We start from the raw sequence: 15,156 nt of genomic DNA, 5'->3' as shown, positions 1-15,156 counted from the left end.
TTGTGTCTTGTGTGGGGGCCTCAGATCCACTCAGTATCTTGAGCCACAGCCCTGCCCCAGGCTGGGGAGGGAGACCAGGTCCAAATGTGTTTACAATAGAGTGGGGGTGATGGGGGCGGCTCTGGCCATAGGGTTGGGGGGTTGAGTGCCACATGCCATACCCAGAGACCAGACCCAGCCAGGCCTCCAAGAAGGAGACAAATGTGGGGGCCATCATTGCCCCATTTTATTGATGCAGGCTGGACAGGAGGACTCCCCACCTGAGCTGGGGTACTGAGGTCCTGGGGTGCTGAGGACATGGGGCTGCATCTGGAGAGGGTGGTGTTTGGGGGCACTCCCATGTGGAGAGGATGCTGTTGGGGAACATTCCTGGGAAGGCAGGGGCCGCAGAGGAGCCGGAGATGTATCAGCTGCCTCCGCTTGGGTGGCAGAAAATGTCACGGGGATCTTTCAGCCACAAAGAGGCATTTAGGCCGGGGTTGGGGGTCTTCAGGGTCTCGCTCTAGGCCTGGCTGTGTCCATGCTCAAGAGTGGAGAGGGGCAGAGGGGGCGGACAGGCGGCCGTCAGGGTCCGGTCTTGATTCAGGTCCCAGGGACTCTGCGGAACCTTCATTGGCTGGCGGCGCACACGTGGCCAGCCGGTCGCACACCCAGGAGCCCAGCTTACGGTCGCAGAAGGCGTTGTTCCAGTGGCTGGAGCCCCGCATCATCACGCAGTCCTTGCCGTGACTCTGGCTGGCGGGCTCCCCTGGAGCCCAGTTGCTGGAGCAAAAGGCTTTGGGGTCAGGGAATGGGGCAGGGAGAAGGGGCCCAGTTCCCAGCAGCCTGGACACAGCCCTCTGAGTCTGCACCCTCCCTTCTCACCCCAAGTTCCCCCATCCTGAGTCTGTGCCTGGGGACCTGTACTTCATTTTGGTGCCCCATACCCTGCAGCCCAAGACTCACCCTTATTTTATTTATTTATTTTTGTTGTTGTTGTTTAGACAGAATCACTCTATCGCCCAGGCTGGAGTGCAGTGCGTGATCTTGGCTCACTGCAACCTCCACCTCCTGGGTTCAAGTGATTCTCCTGCCTCAGCCTCCCAAATAGCTGGGATTACAGGCGCCCGCCACCATGTCTGGCTAATTTTTGTATTTTTAGTAGAGAGGGGTTTCGCCATGTTGACCAGGCTGGTCTTGAACTCCTGGCAGGTGATCCACCCACCTCGGCCTCCCATACAGGCAAGAGCCACCCTGCCTGGCCAAGACTCACCCTTCTAATCCGTGCCCCTTCCTCTATATCTCCTCCTCCAGGTCAGAGAAGCCTTGGCCAGGTCCCCCCACCCCCACTGGCATCCTCCTGCCCTGCACCCTAGAGACCCTTCTCTCTGAGTCCTCACCCATTTCCCGGTGCAGTTTATTCAGGGAGCTCCTCCCTCCACAGTATTTCTGCCTCCTCCCCTGGATCCCAGAGGCCCCCTCCTCACCTGTAGTCCACGGGGCTCCCGTCCACCCAGATAAACTCCCCCTTCAGGTTCAAGTTCCGAAGGCCAATCCAGGAGATGGTGTGGCTGGCATGCTTGGTCAGGAAGTCCTGGGGGGCAGGACAGGGCTGGAGGACTGGAGACATGTGCCCGGGGCCTTCCAGCCCACTTCGAGAGGTTGGGTAGAGTAGGGCAGGGGTCCCCCCACCTTCGCCGTGCTGCCCACCACCTCTGCAGAGCCTGGGCCCACCTGCTCCTCCGGGCTGTGGATGCTGACCAGCTGCCCTTCCATGTCCTCACAGGCGTACCGGGCGTGGAGCCACTGCTTGGTGCCCTTGCCGAAGTAGTAGCACTTCCGTTGGAAATTGATCCACTTTTCAGGGCACGTGTTGCACACAAAGCCTGGGGTGGAGAAAAGGCTCAGGGGTGGTGCCAAGGGAGGTGCCATGGGCACCCTGGGCAGAGTAGGTGGCGGTGCCTCTCCTAGGGCCACTCCTGGGGTCCCGGCTAAAAGCAGACACACCCCAGGGCCTAACAGACGGCCTCCTGGGTTGTGTTCTTTGCTGGAGCTGTGATGCCGACCAGTTCCATAGCAGAAGCACCTCAGCCACTGTGGCCACAAACACCTTCACGGTTAGCAGAGCACGGCGTCGACCATCAACACCTCAACCACCGTCAGCATCTCCACAAACACCTCATGGCCAGAAGCAACACAAGCACCAACGCCGTCACCACAAATTCAGGTCCAACATGGTCAACACCACACCATGCCACAAACACACTCTCATCCAACAACACTTCAACCACCATCATCACCACAGACACCTCCCAGCTAGAGGTTCCTCAACCACCAGCACCATCACCACAAACGCATTCACGTCCAGCAACACTTCAACCACCGTTATCACCACAGACACCTCACAACTAGAGGCCCCTCACCATCAACACCAAGGCCACAAACACACTCATGTCCAATAATATTTATTTTTCTTTCTTTTCTTTTTTTTTTTTTTTTTTTTTGACAGAGTCTCGCTCTGTCGCCCAGGCTGGAGTGCAGTGGCATGATCTTGGCTCACTGCAAGCTCTGCCTCCCGGGTTCAAGCGGTTCTCCTGCCTCAGTATCCTGAGTACCTGGGATTACAGGTGCCCACCACCATGCCCTGCTAATTTTTGTAATTTTGGTAGAGGCGGGGTTTCACTATGTTGGTCAGGCTGGTCTCGAACTCCTGACCTCAGGTGATCTGCCTGCCTCAGCCTCCCAAAGTGCTGGGATTACAGGCTTGAGCCATCGCGCCTGGTCCAATAATATTTCAACCACCATCATCACCACAGACACCTCACAGCTAGAAACCCTTGAACCATCAACATGATGACCATAAACACATTCATATCCAACAATAGTTCAACCACCGTCATCACCACAGACACCTCACAGCTAGAAGCCCTTGAACCATCAACACCATGACCAGAAACACATTCATATCCAACAATAGTTCAACCACCGTCATCACCACAGACACCTCACAGCTAGAAACCCTTGAACCATCAACACCATGACCAGAAACGCATTCATGTCCAACAACACTTCAACCACCATCGCCACAAGCACCACCATGGCCAGAAGCCCTTCAATTGTCATTCTCATCACCTTAAATCCAGCATGGCTTGGGAACTCTTCAATCACCAACGCCATGACCACATCACCAGCTCCACAGTCAGCAGCACCTCAGCCACAAATCCCATCACCACAAATACTTCACAGTGAGCAGAGCAGCAATCACTAACACCATCGCCATCAACACCTCATAGTTAGAAGTGCCTCAACTGCCACCAACATCACCATAAATCCATCCATGGCTAGCAATACTTCGATCCCCAACATTACCACCACGTCACCAGTTCCACAACCAGCAGCACCTCAGCCACAAGCACCATTGCCAACAGCACTTTGACCACCCTCATCACCTCAAACGCCTCATGCCAGCAGCACTTCAACCACCAACACCAGCACCACAAATAGCACATGGTCAAAAATGCCACCAACACCATCATCACAAATGCCTCACAGCCAGCTGAGCATCAGTCACCAACATCATCTCCACAAACACCTCCTCAACAACTATTATCATCACCATAAATACACCCATAGCCAGCAACACCCCAGTCACCAACACCATGACCACATCACCAGTTCCACAGCCAGCAACACTGCAACCGCAAACACTGTCACCACAAATACCTCACAACTAGAAGCACCTCAACCACCAGCACTATCACCACAAATGCATTCACGTCCATCAACACATCAACTACCAACACCATCACCACAAACACATTCACGTCCATTAACACATCAGCTACCAACACCATCGCCATGAACACATTCATGTCCGTCAGCACATCAACTACCAACACCAGCGCCACGAACACCTTCACGTCCATCAACACATCAGATACCAACACCAACACCATGAACACATTCACGTCCATCAACACATCAGCTACCAACACCATCGCCGCGAACACATTCACGTCCATCAGCACATCAACTATCAACACCAGTGCCACGAACACATTCATGTCCATCAAGACATCAACTACCAACACCAGCACCACGAACATATTCACATCCATCAACACATCAACTGCCAACATCATCATCACAAACACATTCATGTACAACAACACATCAACTACCAACATTATTGCCATGAATGCATTCATATCCAACAACACGTAAACCACTAACACTGTCACCACAAACACCTTACAGCCAGCAGAACGCCAATCACTAACATTATCACCATTAACACCTCATGGTTAGCAACACCTCAGCTGATGCCAAAGTCACCACAAACACCTCATGGCCAGAAGCAGTTCAACCACCAACACCATCATTATAAATACACTCTTGACCAGCAGTGCTTCAACTGCTGACACCATTACCGTCAATACATCCATGGCCAGCAGTACTTCAATCACCAGCACCATGGTCAGCAGCAAGTCAGCCACCATCGCTGTCACCACAAACACATTCATATCCAACAACACTTCAACCACCATCATCAGCACAAACACCTCATGGCCAACAAACAGTGCCTCAGCCACCAACCACATCATGACAGACACCTCATGGCCAGCAGCACTTCAACCACCAACAGACGCTTCCAAGGTCAGCAACACCTTAATCACTGATATCATTACCAGAGGCACCCACCACCAGCAGTGACTTATCTCCACCACCCACACCACAGCCAACACCATCTTTACCAACCACACCAACCATGTCTTCATCACCAGCACTAACAGCAAAACCAGTGCTGTGGCCAAGTCCACCAGCGATTACTTTCCCCAAGCACCATCCCCACCAACTGCCCTGGTCATCATCCCTGGCAGGACCCCCCAAACCAGCACTCCTAGTCAATGTCTGGGAAATTGAAATGATTTTCTTCCAGTGGGAGGCTTTGGTCAGAAGAGCCAATGGGATTGTAAGACTAGATCCCACAATCCCTCAATATGGTCTCTTTCTCCCCTTCCCTCCACCCCAAGGAGACTCCCAGACATTGTTGCTATCACCTCCCAGGTAGGAGGTTAAACCCACTCTTACTGGATCAAATCTTTCTTGCTTCAAAATAGATTTTCAGCAGTGGTGTGCACCTGTAATCCCAGCTACTTGGGAGGCTGAGGCAGGAGGATCGCTTGAGCCCAGGAGTTTGAGACTAGCCTGGGCAACACAGCAAAAATCCACTTTAAGAAAGTCGGTTTTCCTATAGTGATGTGCAGGGAGGGTTCCACTACACGTGGTCAGATGTGTTTTGTTTTGTTTCGAGACAGAGTCTTGCTCTGTCTCCCAGGCTGGAGTGCAGTGGTGCTATCTCAGCTCACTGCAACCTCCGCCTCCTGGGTTCAAGCGATTCTCCTGCCTCAGCCTCCTGAGTAGTTGGGACTACAGGCGTCCACCACCATGCTCGGCTAAGTTTTGTATTTTTAGTAGAGACGGGGTTTCACCATGTTGGTCAGGCTGGTCTCGAACTCCTGACCTCAGGTGATCCACCTGCCTCGGCCTCACAAAGTGCTGGGATTACAGGCGTGAGCCACCGCGCCTGACTACAGATTTTTTTTTTTCTTTAAGGGGCAGGGTCTTATCACGTTACCCAGGCCAGTCTCAAACTCCTGGGCTCAAGTGATCCTCCTGCCTCGGCCTCCCAAAATGCTGGGATTACAGGCGTGAGCCACTGCGCCCACCCTCTCGTCGTCAGATTCTTCTAAGGGGCTTAGGGTCTGCAGTAGCTTGAGTCGGATTGTTTCTCACCCATGCAGTGGTAACCAGTGCTCAGTCCTCTGGGTGCGGCGTTAAAACAGGAAGAGGTGGCCAGGTGCAGTGGCTCGTACTTGTAATCCCAGTGATTTGGGAGGCCAAGATGAGAGGATCACTTGACCCCAGGAGTTTGAGGCCGTAGTGAGCCATGATTGTCCCACTGCACTCCAGCCTTGGTGAGAGAACCAGGCCCTGTCTCAAAACTACAACAACAACAACAACAACAACAAGAAAAACCCAAACCCCCCAAACCAGGAAGAGGACATTTCTGAGCCCTTAAAGGAAACTTCAGGGGAAAGTGTCTTGGTTGGTTGTTACACAGTCACCCAGAGACAACCTCAGAGCCAGGCTCAGATCCCAGGCTGTGGGGCTGGATTTAGGGGAAACTTCAGGGACTGCGGAAGAATTAGGAGGTGACCTGTCAGAAGTAGTTGTGGTCCAGAGTACTCTTACCCTATGCCTCTCCCTGAGGGACCACACTGAGGTTTCTGGCTGGGATTCCCAAAGCGACCTCACATCCCAGGGGACGGGACTCCATCACACCAAGCACAGAAACTTCCCCTTCTCTGCCCCAGTTAGGACAGCTGGGGCTTCCCAGAGGTCAAAGACCAAAAATCAAGGGTGGGGGCATTGGTTGGGGGAATGGCAGGGCTGTAAAACCCCGGTTCCTACCCCGCACTAACATTTTTTTTTCTTCAGAGGCAAGGTCCTACTCTGTTGCCCAGGCTGGAGCGCAGGGGCTCAATCCTAGCTCACCGCAGCCTCAAACTCCTGGGCTCAAGTGATCCTCCCACCTCAGCCTCCCGAGTAGATGAGACTACAGGTACACATCACCACATCTGGCTAATTTTTTCATTTTTTTTGTTCAGGCAGGATCTGGCTGTGTTGCCTAGGCTGGTCTCAAACTCCTGGACTCAGGTGATCCTCCTGCCTCGGCCTCCCAAAGTGCTGGGATGACAGGCGTGAGCCAGTGCACCTGGTCCCTACCTCGCCTTAAGGGTACAGTGACTGAATGTCTGCTCTCTCTGCAGCCTGCTGGCCTCCTGGGGTCAACACTGCCTCCATTACTGCCACCCCTGGGAAAGAGGTCACCATCTCCATTGTCCCATCACGGCAGACAGTACCCCTGTCCGGCTCCCTGACCTGGTCAGACAGTCTACCAGGAGGGCCGTGTGCGTGGGAATCCTACTAATGACTCCTCACTGGGGCACATCAGGCAGAGGACAACAGCAGGGAGATCCCAGCTAGGGTCAACACTGGACTGCTTTAACCCAGAAGAGAAAAAAAATTGTAGGAGCCTCCAAATCTGTGAAAGGACTCAGTTGGAATCAGAAAGGGCGTTCTTGCCAGGTAAGATGGCTCATGCCTGTAATCTCAGCATTTTGGGAGGCGGAGGCAAGAGGATTGCTGGAGCCCAGGAGTTCGGGAACAGCCTGGGCAACATAGCAAAATCCTGTTGCTACAAAAAATAAAAAAACTTAGCTAGGGCCAGGTGCAATGACTCATGCCTATAAGCCTAGCACTTTGGGAGACTGAGGCAGACGGATCGCTGGAGTCCAGGAGTTCAAGACCAACCTGGGTAACATAGGGAGACCCCGTGGCTACAGGAAAATAAAAAAATTAGCCTGGCGTGGTGGCACACGCTTGTAGTCTCAGCTACTCCGGAAGCTGAGGTGGGAGGATCGCTTGAGCCCAGGAGTTGGAGGCTGCAGTAAGCGAAGATTGCACCACTGCATTTCAGCCTGGGCAAAAGAGCAACACTCCACCTCTTTTTTTTTTTTTTTTTTTTTTTTTTTTTTTTTTTTTTTTTTTTGAGACAGAGTCTCATTTTGTTGCTCAGGCTGGAGTGCAGTGGTGCAAAGAGAGCATGATCTCGGCTCACTGCAACCTCCACCTCCCGGGTTCAAGTGATTCTTGTGCCTCAGCCTCCCAAGTAGCTATGATTACGAATGTCTGCCACCACGCCCGGCTAATTTTTAAAAAATTTTTATTGAGATGGAGTCTCGCTCTGTTGCCATCCTGGAGTGCAGTGGCGCGATCTCGGCTCACTGCAGTCGCCACCTCCCGGGTTCAAGCAATTCTCCTGTCTCAGCCTCCTGAGTAGTGAGACTACAGGCGTGTACCACTACACCCAGCTAATTTTTGTAGTTTTATTAGAGATGGGGGTTTCATCACGTTGGTCAGACTGGTCTCGAACTCCTGACCTCAAATAATCCACCTGCCTTGACCTCCCAAGTGCTGGGATTATAGGCATTAGCCACTGCGCCCAGCTTATGTTTGTATTTTTGTTGTTGTTGTTGTTGTTGTTTGGTTTTTTTTGAGACGGAGTCTCGCTCTGTCTCCCAGGTTGGAGTGCAGTGGCGCAATCTCAGCTCACTGCAAGCTCGGCCTCCCGGGTTCACGCCATTCTCCTGCCTCAGCCTCCCAGGCAGCTGGGACTACAGGCGCCCACCACTACGTCCGGGTATTTTTTTTTTTTTTTTTTTTTTTTTATTTTTAGTAGAGATGGGGTTTCACCATGTTAGCCTGACCTCCTGACCTCGTGATCCACCCGCCTCAGCCTCCCAAAGTACTGGGATTACAGGCGTGAGCCACCGTGCCTGGCTTAATTTTTGTATTTTTAGTAGAGATGGGGTTTCACCATGTTAGCCTGACCTCCTGACCTCGTGATCCACCCGCCTCAGCCTCCCAAAGTACTGGGATTACAGGCGTGAGCCACCGTGCCTGGCTTAATTTTTGTATTTTTAGTAGAGACGGGGTTTCACCATGTTGTTCAGGCTGGTCTCGAGCTCCTGACCTCACGTGATCCATCCACCTCGGCCTCCCAAAGTGCTGGGATTACAGGCGTGAGCCACCGCGCCCAGCCAAGAACCCTTCTCTTAAAAAATAAAATAAGGGGTGTTTTATGTATGCCCCATGTGTCCTGCCCCATCGGAAACTTAGTCCTATTTCTGTCGTCACGCACACTTCTGCCTCGCATGCAAGCACACTCCCTACCCCGTGCTTTGTGTCCCCCTGATGACACTTGGGTCACACAAATGTACAGACATGCTGCCTCACGTCACACACGCGTGCCGTCATTCACGTTTGCCAACACACCCGAGCCCCTGGTGCGGTCACGCGCCATCCTGAGCCGAGACTCACACACTCACCATTGGACACCTGCAGCTCCATCCGTAGCTTCGTCACCTCCTCTCGGAGTCTTTCCAGCAAATCTGAAGCTGTGTTCCTCTCGTTCAATTCTTGGGGATTCGACAGGGGGCGGTGCTCAGAGACCGACTGGCAGGCCCCCTCCTTGTCCGTTCCCTCCCCCACTGCCCCATCCTCCCAAGCCTCACCCTGGGACTTGAAGCTGCTCAGATCTGCTTGAAGCCCGTTCAGGTTCCAGGACAGCTCCGAGTCTGTTGTGCGTAGGAGCGCAGGGCTGGTCTCAGGGAGGATGTGTACGGGCCGAAGGCACCCGCCAAGCCTGGCCCCCCAGCCTCACGGTTCCCCAGGGCTCTGAGACACTCCCTCCTTCCCACTCAATCTGGTTCCATACCCCCGAGCCCAGTCTCTCACCCTGAGATTTCAATCTCTGTTGTTCAGCTCGAAGTTCCTCCAGGTCCTGCCAAATCTGAGTGGCTATTTGCAGGGGAGGGACCTTCGTGGTCAGCAGGTCCTCACTGTCTCCCCCATCTACCCCCACCCATCCCCTGGCCTCTGCCTGGGTTCTTAGAGCCACCTGCTCAGTTTGCAGTTCCCGGGCGTTGGGGGTGGGGTACAGTGAGTCTTAACGCTCTGGGTCCAGGAAGTCATCCAAGACCCCCTCGCTTTTCCCCCTGCAACCCCCACTCCAGGGGTCACTCACACTGGGATTTCTGCGCCATCTGGTCACCGTGCTGTCTTTCCAAGTTCTTGGAAACTTGAGAGACTGGAGCGGCGGGAGAGAAGAAATATCCCAGGAACCTCAAAGGCAGGTCCTTGGACCCCGCCCGTGCCCCAGGCTCAGGGACCCTCTCACATAGTCACAACAGCTGCTGTTGCTGTTTGTTCATTTACTGGGACAGGAGGAGTGTACTCAGGAAGGTATGTGCAAGAATATAATGGACCTGTGTACCTTTCCCTCACCCAGGATTAACTATAAAAGCAGTAGGCAACTATCAGAACACTTCACAAATCTTAGAGCCTGTTTCTGTCTCATGGCACTAAAATTATGCCCATTTTACAGATGAGGAAATGGAGGCACAAAGCAGTTACAAACTCCTTATGCTACAGATGCTTAAGGCTGCCCGACTTACAATGGCTCAACTTACAATAGCTCGAGTTACAACGGCTCGACTTTACAATGGTCTGAAACCAATATGCATTTAGAGGAAACCTTACTTCTCTTGCAATGCTGGGCAGTGGTGGGGAGCCAAAGCCTTCAGCCAGCCACGCAGTTTTAACTTACACTATTTTTAACGTACTATGGGCTTATGGGGACATAACCCCATTGCAAGCAGAAGAGCATCTGTATTAAGATGCTATCAGGCACTTTTCCAAGCTTCCCTGGTTCCCCGCCTTCCTTAGGACAGGGAGCAACTTAGGCTGACCCTCAGTTCCTTAGTGAGGGGACACTGAGGCTCAGAGAGGAGCGGGATGAGAGCTGGGCGTCCTAACCCTCACCCCCACCCACCTCCACCATGACCCCTTCATACCGTTCTGGGCAGCCCTCTCTTCCAGCTGTTTTAGATGCTGTGTGGTGTCCCAGTCTGGGGAGGGGGAGAGAAGAGGAGTGGAGAGTGGGGATTGTCAGTACCCCCACCTGCCTGCACCCCATCTCCCAGCTGGGGAAGGAGGTCTTGGGTATAAGCCATGGAGGTGCTAAAAGGATGGAGGACAGGGATGCTGGGTGGGGGGTGACGGGCTTTGGAGGGGGGGCATGGGAAAGGGCTGGCAGTGTCCAGGTGGGAGGAAGGATGGGAAAATTGGGCTTTCAGAGGTGCGTTGGGCTCCCCAGGCTCTGAGATGGGGGTGTGGGAGGGAACACAGACGAGCCCCATGAGTTGGGGGGACCACATGGGGCTGGGGATGTCCTCACGCCACAGGAGAAGGAGAGTCAGCAGCCCGGCCCACAGAGCAGCGGTCAGCAGCCCCAGCAGCACGATCTGAGTCCCGCGCCTGCAACACCGCTTCCTGGGAAGCTCCTCGATCTCTGCCGGGGGTGGAGGGACTGACTATGGGTGCAGGGCGAAGCTGGACACTGGCCCTGTCCGTCTCCCCATTACCCAGAGCCCCCGACAACCTGGGAGCCTGTCCAGAGCCCACACTGAAGCAGAGGGTCTCAGTGGACCCCAGCTCCATTTGTGCAGCTTCCTTACCTGACTTCGATCTGGGTCACTGTCCACAGAGACAGATCTGGGACCAAGAGCTAAGACTCCCTCAGCCCCCACAACCAATGCCAGGCCCCCAGCCTCACTTCCAGAAGACCAGGTCCTGCTTTTTCCTTCCCCTCTGACCCCCAGAGCCCACCCTTATACCTCTGCACCTGTCCCCAACCCAGAGTCCCTTCCCTAAACCCAGGACACTGAGTCCCAGTTCTTCCCCAACATCGGAGCCACTCCCCAGCCGCTTTCCCAGGTGTCATCCAACATCCAGACCTCCAAAGCTCTCCGAGGCCCCACCCAAAGGTCTCTCTGGATGTCCCACCCTAAGCCCCTGGCCCTCTGCACTCACCCTGGCTTGGAGGATTCATTATGCTAAATTCTACTTGTTTCAAGTTCCTGTTCTATTTGGCCTCTGACTCTATTGGGCTCCCAGCTCGCTAGCTGGAGCCGTTTGTTCTTTTTCTCTTTGTTTTTCTGTTTTTGTTAGGAGGGTGTTGAGTCAGAAAAAGGAGGGGCCCTCAATTTTCCACTCCTTCCTGGCTCTGTGCCAGGAAAGTCGGTCCAGCCTCACCTCCTTACTCATACCAGTCCCTTTCTTCGAAATTCACCTCTTTCCCAGAGAGGGACTGGGGAGCCCCCCTTCTCTCCTGGGTGAAAGGCAGTAGGTAAGGGTCATTGCTTCTGCCAGTGTTAGAACCAGAGAGTCCTCCTACCTGCATATTGACCTTCCTCCATGGCGGTCCTGCTTGGATTCTCCCGAAGATGGGAGGCTCACTCCCTGACAACGCAGTCCACTCAGCGGGCACAATCACAGCTCTGGCTGGGGTCTGGGTTTTAATGATGGTTAGGGTGAGGCGTCAAACCCTAGTTACCAGCGCAGGGTAGCGTCTGGGACTTGGGGGTACTCAGTGACTATCTGCTGATTTTGGTTAGTCTACAATCTGGACTCACTAGCGTGGTTAGTGGGGAGACACAGCTGATGTGGAGAGACAGCAGCCTGAGATCAGAAGTGGGGCACCCCCAGAGCTCATCACACTTGAGCTACACAGCAGGTGCACCCATGAGATCTTGACAAATGGCTTAATTAACCTGGAAACTTCTTTCCTCATTCGTAAAATGATGATACTGAGAACACCTATACTGTGGGTTGGTGATCTGTGCTAAAAATATCACCAGCTTTTGTTGTAATTGCCTTGCCTGTGCGCCCTCAGCCGAGGATTCAGCCTCAGTTTTCCCTTCTGGAAAATGAGCTGATGACAGCACCCAAATCATGAGGCCAGGATAGGATCCAATGAGATCACAGCATACCTGAGGCTTTTGGTGCGGGACTGTGCGCAGTGGGTCTTCAGATTCTAAATGTTTATGAAGCATCTGCTCTGTGCCACATCCCACTGGGAAATGCTAAGAGCCCGTAACCCAGGCCTCAGCCTTCTCCTCTGCCGGTGTCCCCAGGGCATCTGTAAAGTGCTCTGACTTTATTTATTATTTATTATTTATTTATTTATTTATTTATTTATTTGAAATGGAGTCTCACTCTGTTGCCCAGGCTGGAGTGCAGGGGCATGATCTCGGCTCACTGCAACCTCTGCCTCCTGAGTTTGAGCGATTCTCCCGCCTCAACTTCCCGAGTAGCTGGGATTACAGGAGCGTGCCACCATGCCAGGCTAATTTTTGTATTTTTAGTAGAGACGGGGTTTCACTATGTTGGCCAGGCTGGTTTCAAACTCCTGACCTCGTGATCCATCCACCTCAGCCTCCCAAAGTGCTGGGATTACAGGTGTAAGCCACTGTGCATGGCCTATTTTTTTAATTTTTTGAGATGGAGTCTCACTCTGTTGCCCAGGCTGGAGTGCAGTGGCACCATCTTGGCTTACTGCAACCTCCACCTCCCGGGTTCAAGCAATTATCCTGTCTTAGCCTCCAAAGCAGCTAGGATTACAGATGCCCACCACCACACCTGGCTAATTTTTGTATTTTAGTAGAGACAGGGTTTCGCCATATTGATCAGGCTGGTCTCGAACTCCTGACCTCAGGTGATCCACCCGCTTCAGCCTCCCAAAGTGCTGGGATTACAGGCTTAAGTCACTGCACCTGACCAAGTCCTCGGACTTTAAAGCATCTATTATGTGCTGAGGAGCATGGAACTTGGGGTCTTTCAGGCCTGGAGGTCACCGGCTACCTTCTTTCGCTGCCTGACTGTAGGCAAGTCCCTTCTCTCGGAGCCTCAGGGAGGTGGCGTGTGGGGCGGCCAGGCTCTGATTAGCCGCAGCTCAAGCTGGCCCTTTTGACATTGTGAGAGGAGCCCAGAGGTGTCACCATTCTGGGACTGGAAGTGTCCACGGAGGCAGCCGGACAGACCTGAGCCCGAGTCCTGGCTTCTCCCTGGACGAGCAGCTCAGTTTGCTTATCTGTAAATTGGGACTATTCAAAGCACCAGCACACAGTAGGTGCTCAGTAAATCTACTGGCAGGATGCTGGGGGAGTGTCCTCATTCTGTGGGGCCTCTGTCAATGGAACAGAGGTACCAAGATGGTAAGCCGTTTATCCCCATCACACAGTGGTGGGACTGAGACTCAAACCCGGGACACTTGACCTGGGAGCCTATTTGCTCAATCATCTGCAGACACAATCTCATGGTGGGGTGTCTACTGGTAAGTGCCGGTTGGCAGGATCCCAACTCCAGACTGTCCTTCTAACCCAAGAGCTCCTGCCTCTGCCTAGAGCCTTCCATGGCTCCCCAGGGCCCTCTATGATCGGCCCAGCACACTCACCAAGCTCATCTCAGACCAGATGGCCTGTTTTCACTTCCCCAAATCAGGGACCTGAATGCCTCGAGATTCTGTCCACAATGCGGCCCCCACCCCCACTCTCACCGCCCACCACCTCCCTTCTCTGGCTGTGACCTCCTCCTGCTCATCCCTTGAGGCTCAGCCGAAGGTCATTTTTTCCAAGGGCGCTTCGATCTCCACTTCCCATGGCCAACCCCCGACACACACAGATACGTACTCACTTAGTGGAGTCTGGAGCCTGTGTCTGTCCTCCTAGTGTGTTGGGGTCGACCAGAGAGATTGGCAGGGACCGTCAGGGACAGAGGTTTAAGCAGGAAGAAAGACACTTTCTTCTGAAAGTAGAGCCACTGACAGCTTCTATTTTCATAGACCTAAATATAAGCTTGCCGCCCGGATAACATTACACGCATGGCCTCTCCTAGCGCTCCCCACACCCCGGTGAAGTCCGTGTTATTATTATCTCCATTTCTCAGGTAAGAGAATCGGGTGAAAACCAGAGCTGTTAAGCAGCAAGTTCCCACAGGGCTGAAGGAGGTGAGCGCTGGCGTCAAGATTTGAACCAGGGTTATTGCACACGGAATCATTATACCACTATGGCCGATCACAGAGGACCCTGGGGAGCCATGGAAGGCTCTAGGCAGAGGCAGGACCTCTTGGGTTAGAAGCACGGCCTGGAGTTGGGATCCTGGCAGCCAACACTTACCAGTAGACACCCCACCATGAGATTATGTCTCTTGATGATTGAGCAAATAGGCTCCCGGGTCAAATGTCCCAAGTTTGAGTCCCAGTAAGAAAAAAGGGAAGAGGAGAGAGAGGCAGAGGAAGGGAAGAAAAAGACAGAAGGAAGGAGAGGGAGAAGGAAGAGCAGGAGGGAAGGAGAGAAGGGGGAAAAAGAAAGATACATGAGATAATATTCAGGTCAAATATGGACAATTTTGGCTGGGCATGGTGGCTCACATCTGTAATCCCAGCACTTTGGGAGGCAGAGGTGGGAGGATCACTTGAGCCTGGGAGTTGAAGACCAGCCTGGACAACATAGCAAGCCGTGGGCTCTACAAAAACTATAAAAATTAGCAGGGCATGGTGGTGCGTGCCTGTGGTCCCAGCTACTGGGGAGGCTGAGGTGAGTGGATCACTTGAGTCCAGGAGTTCAAGATCCGCCCGGGCAACATAGTGAGATGAAAGAAAGAAAGAGAGAAAGAGAGAGAGAGAGAGAAGGAAAGGAAGGGAAAAAGAAA

The 15,156-nt window shown here is 53.2% G+C and overlaps 2 protein-coding genes across 6 annotated transcripts in view; both read right to left on the bottom strand.

Moving 5' to 3' along the window:
- Positions 1-15,156, bottom strand: part of PCP2 (Purkinje cell protein 2) — a 178,935-nt gene that overhangs the window by 56,149 nt on the left and 107,630 nt on the right. The gene's annotated exons all lie outside the window — the stretch shown is intronic.
- Positions 190-14,287, bottom strand: FCER2 (Fc epsilon receptor II). Of its 3 annotated transcripts, none has more exons than XM_050770665.1 (11): positions 14,136-14,287; positions 11,843-11,956; positions 10,844-10,957; positions 10,461-10,514; positions 9,632-9,694; positions 9,343-9,405; positions 9,120-9,182; positions 8,934-9,023; positions 1,714-1,865; positions 1,467-1,573; positions 190-762 (listed from the first exon to the last, which is right to left on the bottom strand). In XM_050770665.1, exons 2-11 carry the CDS (start codon positions 11,862-11,864, stop codon positions 525-527), a joined length of 966 nt encoding a protein of 321 aa, XP_050626622.1. In that variant the 5' UTR covers positions 11,865-11,956; positions 14,136-14,287; the 3' UTR covers positions 190-524. The 3 variants fall into 3 exon arrangements, with proteins under 3 accessions (XP_050626622.1, XP_050626623.1, XP_050626624.1); XM_050770666.1 differs by having other exon boundaries at positions 14,140-14,287; XM_050770667.1 differs by lacking the exons at positions 11,843-11,956; positions 14,136-14,287 and adding an exon at positions 11,479-11,624.

The sequence above is a fragment of the Macaca thibetana genome, chromosome 19 (assembly GCF_024542745.1).
Source record: "Macaca thibetana thibetana isolate TM-01 chromosome 19, ASM2454274v1, whole genome shotgun sequence".
NCBI lineage: Eukaryota > Metazoa > Chordata > Mammalia > Primates > Cercopithecidae > Macaca > Macaca thibetana.
This window is presented reverse-complemented; position numbering and strand designations above follow the sequence as displayed.

Excerpts from the sequence above, each read along its gene's own strand:
- FCER2 (XM_050770665.1), bottom strand. The coding sequence starts at position 11,864 with ATGGAGGAAGGTCAATATGCAG. Across the intron at positions 10,515-10,843 it reads GACTCTCCTTCTCCTGTGGC|ACTGGGACACCACACAGCAT; the intron begins GTGAGGACATCC and ends CCCCCTCCCCAG. Across the intron at positions 9,406-9,631 it reads GATGGCGCAGAAATCCCAGT|CCACTCAGATTTGGCAGGAC; the intron begins GTGAGTGACCCC and ends CCCTGCAAATAG.